Source organism: Alligator sinensis, unplaced genomic scaffold, assembly GCF_000455745.1.
Source record: "Alligator sinensis unplaced genomic scaffold, ASM45574v1 scaffold125_1, whole genome shotgun sequence".
Taxonomy (NCBI): Eukaryota; Metazoa; Chordata; order Crocodylia; family Alligatoridae; genus Alligator; species Alligator sinensis.
In genome coordinates, this window is record NW_005841893.1 from 1,090,289 (window position 1) to 1,097,322 (window position 7,034).

The window sequence follows — 7,034 nt, forward strand, 5'->3', positions numbered from 1 at the left end:
GAAGGAGGGGGAAGAGTCCCTCCTGGGGCCAGGCAGCCTCATAAAGCCCCCCTCCTCACCCCACCGCAGGGGAGGGTGGAGGTAGGAAAAGAGTTCCCCACAAACACCACCACTAAACAGAGACCCTGTCCCTGTCCCAGCCCCACAGTGGTGGGGGAGAGGGAGGAGGGGAAAGAATTTCCCTCTGGGGCCAGGCACCTCTGTGTGCCTGGATTGCTCCCAGCTGTCAGGGAGCCACTGGGACGGGCCTGCTGGAGCCTGGCAATCCCCACCCTTGTCAGCTCAGCTTTCCTGTGGAAGGGACGGCTGTTCTAGCGCCCCAAGCTGCTGGGTTGAGCCACTGCAGGCATGTGCTGAATGTCTATCCACTTGCAAACCAGTTCACTCTCTGCAGGTTGGACTAACATGCAAAGACTGAATCAATTCAGGCTCAGGCTTTTTGAATGTCTGTCCCTCTTCTTGGAGAGAGAGATTCATTGTGCCCTGCCCCATCTGTGCACACCTACTCACAGAGCAGTCACAGCAAACATTTTGCCTGCTCCAGAAACATGCAGAAATAGTCAAGGCTTGTTTTCCCAGCAGATAGCATGAGTCGGGATGCTTTTCACATGTGAAATATCCTGGCTATAGTCCTAAATGCATATGTAGGAAGCAGACACAAAGGACAACTACTTTTTTTTCTCATTTTCATGTAGAAAGAAAGCTTGAAAAATGTGCCTCCTCCACCAAAAAAAGAGGTGTTGCTCCCTTCCTCCCCAGCTTGTTTTTGACTTCAGAGTATCTGTTCTTCTCTTTCTTTCTGGAGGATTCATGGGATAGCTAGAGAATGGCAATTGCACTTTCTCAGCCCTCAGTTGCAGGATTGGGGTCATTGAGCTTTTCACAAAGACCCACTTTTCTCTAAAGTCTTTCTCAGACTCTTATATAAATAAGCATTACCAAAAGCAAACAAAAGATAAAATAGATTTATAGGATTTTAAAGGGAAGACCTCTTTTGCAGCAAACTGAACAGGTGAAAATATTTAAAAATGCTGCAGTTCTGCGGGAATCTGAATGTATATTGCTTTAAACTATAGTGAAATAATACAAAAGCAGTAATATTAAATTCCATCTAAACAATTGATAAAGGCTTTTTTTACAGAATTATATTTTTAGGTATTAAAGGCTCCTGTTAAATACTGACATTAACTTGTGTATTCAGATTCTTTTTAAAATGTGATACTTAAAAAAAAAAACTGACCCATGCCCCCTGCTGGAGAAGAGAAGTCTTACTTTTTCAAATCATTCTTCCTTTTTCCTCTTTGGATTAATTGGTTTTTTTGGTATTGTGTTTTTGTTAGACTGCAGCTGAGCACATATTCTCATACAAATAATTGACAGGCAGTGGTAGAAGCTCAGCATGTTCTACATGCTTTTTATATTGATACATTTCTGTGGGATGTTTCAGTTTAGGAAAATTCTGCATTAACTCCTCTGGGCTGGAATGAACACATGTTGTACAGAATTAATTTATTAGATTTCCTGTATTTCTGGTCTGTTTGCATGTATAGGTTTTTCTCCTGAACACCCATTGTCATAGAATCTTAGCATGTAAAAATATTTTAATTAAAACGGTATCTTTCATTCTCTTCAACTATAGCAGACAACATGAAACACCCCTTGATGGCAACTTGATAAGCCAAGAAATGATGTTGAAGCGTCAAGAAGAGGAAATGGTGCAGCTACAAGCTAGAATGGCACTTAGGCAGTCTCAACCTAGCCTCTGTCCAGGAGATCCAGTTAGGTCATCAGTGCTTGACATTAGTAGAGATCCTCTGAGAGAGATTGCATTGGAAACAGCCATGACCCAAAGAAAACTAAGGGTAACTGTTTCTTAATTCATTGCAAAAGTAATGTGTCGATTTATTTTGAAGGCTGAAATCAACTTTATGGTGTTTAGGGTTTCAGAATCTTTCCCATTGATCAAGATTCTAAGTTGCCATACCCAAAAGAAATGTGAGGTGGCTGTTTTTATCATTGGAGAAACAGCTCTCATCAGACAAACCAGTCCACCTGTTGTGTTGAGGAGTCTATAGCTATGCATTCTAGTACAGTATCAAGAGAGGCATTTAGCTTATTGGGAGATGGTAAGCCAAAAAACAGATCCTTGGCTCTTAAATGTCAGAAGTGTAAGCTTCTTCACTGTCACATGTTGTAATGTGTACATTCTTAGAATGTAGTTTTTTCTGGTGTTTGATATCCATCTCTCACATGGTCTCTAGGATGGATGCAAACATATTTCAACAGCATCAGGCATCGTTAAACAACCAAGATGGGACAACTGTGTCTGGCTTTGAAACCAATCAGAGAATCAGCCATGCTAAAATCCCAATGAGAGCTTTCCCACCCCCACTACAGTTCACGCTGTATTATAATGAGAAATCCTTCTTTCCATTCAAACTCTTACAATGTTGCTATGAGTAGAATGAAATTAGGACTGATGGGTTTCTGGTTCTAGTTTCTCTCATGGTTCTCAAACAGTGCAGATTTGATTTAAATCAAATCAGTTTAAATCATTATTTAAATCCCTGGTCAGGAAGCCTTGATTTAATCATTGTTTTCTACAAAAAATGCATTCTTGTTGTTTGATATAACTTTCATTAAAATATTCCCAGATGATCTCTTTTATGGCCTGGCAAGCCTACTGCCATGATTGGTTTTCCCTTCTACCATACCATTCCCTTACCAAATCTCAAATCAATGGAGAGGCTATACTCTTGAAACTTATCCCTCAAGACTTCTGGAATATTCTGTTCAAAATGGTTCTCTCTTGTTTCTACTGCCCCTCCAGAGGCTAGAGAAGAGCAGGGGAATGAGCAGGGGGCTGGGGACCAGCGTGGGTGGGGGGCCAGCAGCTATCACCCCTGGCGGGGCCTGGGACTCTGCAGACAGGGTAGTCCATGTGCTGTGGTGGGGGCTCTGCCCTGTGGGGGGCAGGGGGGACCATTGGCGATGCATAGGGGTTGCACATGCACTCCCTAAGCATGGCGGTGCACCCCCTCAAAAAAGGTGCCACCGACACTGTCAGTGGTGCCTGTCGGCGGTTGCTGCTTGCCACCCCCACCCTCCAGGCTCAAATTTGCACCGCTTGTATTTGAGCTGCTGCAAGTGCACGTGTTTGCATGTGTGGACGCGCCCTGTGAGATTCCTTAAAAGGAGTAGGGAAGTAACTTTATTCAAAATGTACAGCAATGAAGTAAATCAAACTCCTCTTCTAACATATCTTGATAAATTAATAGTTTCATAGACTTAAATTCACCTAACCTTTTAAACAGGTAAGTTAGCCTCATCAGTGGCACTTGGGGCCAATTTATGTATTTTTTTCATCCCACTCCCCCTGGGAAGGCAAGTAACTCTATGTAAGTAGTGCATAGGAGAGTGACCATCCACTTTTGATCCAGCATTCTAGTATATAGGGCATTTGCCCAGGAAATGTGATGCACGGTACTAGGGCGCTTGCCTCCAGAAACATTTGAATATACCTTTCCCACTTCCCAGCATAGTGCCCTTACTACCAGCCATTGGTTAGGCATTGCCAAGAGCACCTTTCACTCCTCCTCTTGAACATAGCCCACTGGTAGCCAAGTGGACAAAATACTTTGGATCAAAAGGAAAGCCAAGGAGAGTATAGCGCATTGACTTGGACACGCTCCTCTAGAAGGAAAAGGACTCTGAGTTGTGGCCCATGCCCCAATGATGTTTCTGCATTTTGTAATTATTAGTCACTGGGTAAGCAATGGGTTAGTTTCTGCCCCACTTGGGCCAGGAGCAAAGGCAGGGGCCCCTAGTCTGTGTATAAGGCTGAGACTGAAATATTTTTGTGTGTTAGTTTTGAGCATTCAGTCTTTTAACCATGTCAATAAATGACAGATAGGCTGTGCCTAGCACCTGGCAATCCAAAGGCATGTTGCATGCGAGAGAAAATAAGATTTGTACAGTAGTAAAATAGGTGAAAAATGTTATGCATCAGTTGTTGTTACAGCAGTCAGTGTGACATCTCTCACATGCTACCACAGTTGCATTCTTGCAACTAACTCGGTTTCTACAAATATTATAATCTTAAATCAGTATTGATTTTGGCTTTGCACTTTGCCCTTTAAGAGTTATTGCTTCTCAGTTTCTTGCTTCTGGTATACGAAGTGTTAATTCAGACTTTTATGCTTTGCAGAATTTCTTTGGGCCTGAGTTTGTAACAGTGACCATTGAGCCATTCATCTCCTTGGATCTACCAAAGTCAATCTTGGTAAGAAACATTTATTTAGGAGTCAGTTACAGTAGAAAGGTATTAAACTGTCAATACACTTGCATGGCAAATGCAAATTTTATGGGTTCTTTTCTTCAGACTAAGAAAGGGAAAAATGAGGATAATCGACAGAAAGTAAATGTAATGCTTCTAAGTGGACAGAAGCTGGAGCTGACCTGTGATACCAAGACCATATGTAAAGATGTCTTTGATATGGTTGTAGCCCATATTGGTTTAGTGGAACATCACTTGTTTGGCTTGGCTACCTTAAAAGGTAAGATCAATATCTTAATTTAGTTGGTGTAGTGTAAAATTACTAGAATTGAATATATACATGTAGTAGAGGACAGATAAAGGAAAAGTTATGATGAATAGAACACCAGACTAGTCATTTATGACTCTTTGGGTCCCCTTCTGCTGCCCTCACACATGCCCTTCCTCACATCTATTAGTATATTATCTTGTTCTGTGAATGATCCCATTTGCTCAAATGAGCAAAGCGCTGTGCAAAATGAGCGACAGAAGCAACTTCTGAGTAGCCTGGTATCTTTGGGTGCCTGTACACGAATGCGAAGGCTGCTCCAACACTCTGTAATTACAGTGCATTGGAGCAGACTCAGTTAAACGAGCCTGCTGGAGCATGGTTATTACTGTGCTCCAGCAGATTCCCATGTCTCATGCATCAGTCCCCCCACGCTTCAAAATGGTGGTGGGGGCGCTTGTACTAAAGCTCGTTGAATGAGTTTTAGTGCAAGCGCTCCCATTGCCATTTTGAAGCGTGGGGACACTGATACATGAGACGTTGCAGCTCTTTAATTAGAGCAGCTCTCAGAGCCACTCTAATTAAAATGTTGCCTCCCTCCCCCACCCCCAGAGCACATGTAAAAGTGCCCCTTGTTAGTCTGCATTTTCTTTGCTTCTCAGCTTGTTTGTTACTTATAGTTTCTATTCAACACCGTTCTCAGCCCCTTTCCACTACTTGAAATTGGGTCTGGTCCTAATTGCTCTGTTAGAGTTCTGTTCTGCTAACCTTACTCTGACTCAACAGAACTTTACTATACAGATAGTCTGGCTAGGATCATTAGAACTACTGGTGTGGAAAGGTAAAAATATCTATAGAAGGGAGGCAGCACTGAGCCTTAGCAATTCTATATTACATTTGGTCAGAAATTGCCCAAATGAGTCATTCTTTAGTTTAAAAATGTCAATTTGTCAAACTTGGTATAATCCACAGGTTCGATTTGTTTGACAGCAAGTTTCTTACCCACTTGCCTATCCCTCTGGCAAGCTGCCATGGAAACAGGAGCCTGGGAGCCTTGGCTAAGATGGGATTTCTGATGCTTCCAGGCACTCCAGTTCATGCTCCGGGCAGTTTAGGGAAGCTTACACTGTTTTGCAGAAATGCAATTAAAATAGCCTTCCTATTTCTTTTTTTTTCTGAACAAAATTGGATAATTTCCTATGCCGTAGAACATTTTACACTGTTGAGATTTTTTTTTTTCTCAATGCGGAACACATTTTTTGAAAAATACCAGAATTTCCTGTGGAATGATAATTCTGCCCTGCCCTATTCAGTTTGTTAAATCTTTTACTTAATCTAGTCTCTGTGATCTATTTCAGCTGTAGGGAGCAAACCAAAACTTTTACAGTGCCTAACTGGTGGGTACATTAGGTTTTGTGAATAACAGGAATAAATGACCACTCCATTAAGACCACTTAACATACCATGTTTTCTCACATAGAACACACCCTAGAATAAAATACTCGCTGTGTTTTTTAAAGGCAGAATGAAGAAGAAAAATCTTTCTTTGTAGTAAGTAACTGAGTAACAGCAGCTAGGGAGTCAAGGCTACTTATTGTTCTGCTCCCTGTAGCTAGGGATAGACATTACAAATAAACTGGTTTAAGTGATCAGAAAGTGGTTTAAACCTGTAACAAAACATAAATTCAGTGCACATAAAGCAGTTTCAAAATGGCTGAAACTGGTTTAAGATAAATGTGGTTGAGTGTAGTATCAGACTCAACTGATTTCTTGTGCAGGGACCAGGACTCCCCCACCGTGTTTCAGGACGGACTCGAGGGGAACACCTCAAGACCTAAGGTTGAGGAGGACCGGGTTAGAGTGCTTCTGGAGGGGCTGGACGTGTTCAAGTCAGCAGGTCCAGATGCTCTCCACCCCAGGGTGTTGAGGGAGCTAGAAGGTGTTATTGCTGGGCCTTTGGCATGGCTTTACGAGCGCTCGTGGTGCTCGGGCCAGGTGCCAGATGATTGGAAGATAGCCAATGTGGTCCCCATCTTTAAGAAAGGGAGGAGGGAGGACCCAGGCAACTATAGGCCCGTCAGTCTTACCTCAATCCTGGGGAAACTCTTTGAGAAGATCATCAAGGAGCACATCTGTGATGGGCCGGCATTGGGGATGATGCTCAGGGGCAACCAGCACGGTTTCATTAGGGGCAGGTCATGTCAAACCAACCTGATTGCCTCTTACGATCAGGTCACAAAAGCATTGGATGCAGGTGTTGCCATGGATGTAGTCTTTCTGGACTTGCAAGGCCTTTGACACTGTCTCCCACCCTGTCCTCATTAAAAAAACTAGGCACCTGTGGCATCGATGCCTACACGGTCAGATGGATTGCTAATTGGCTGAAGGGTCATACTCAGAGGGTGGTGGTGGATGGGTCATATTCGACCTGGGGAAAGTGGGCTTGGTCCTTGGGCCCGCGCTGTTCAATTTCTTTATCAGCGATTTGGA

The 7,034-nt window shown here is 43.0% G+C and overlaps 1 protein-coding gene across 20 annotated transcripts in view; it reads left to right on the top strand.

Moving 5' to 3' along the window:
• PTPN13 (protein tyrosine phosphatase, non-receptor type 13) overlaps nt 1-7,034 on the top strand; it is a 218,115-nt gene that overhangs the window by 147,348 nt on the left and 63,733 nt on the right. For all 20 annotated transcript variants that reach the window (XR_003092691.1, XR_003092693.1, XR_003092692.1 and 17 more), the window contains 3 exons: nt 1,640-1,862; nt 4,208-4,282; nt 4,382-4,556. Coding sequence is in view for 17 of the 20 variants with exons in the window: in XM_025197238.1 (XP_025053023.1) it covers nt 1,640-1,862; nt 4,208-4,282; nt 4,382-4,556 (473 nt within the window). In the remaining 3 variants the exon portion in view is untranslated. The remainder of the gene's footprint in view (nt 1-1,639; nt 1,863-4,207; nt 4,283-4,381; nt 4,557-7,034) is intronic.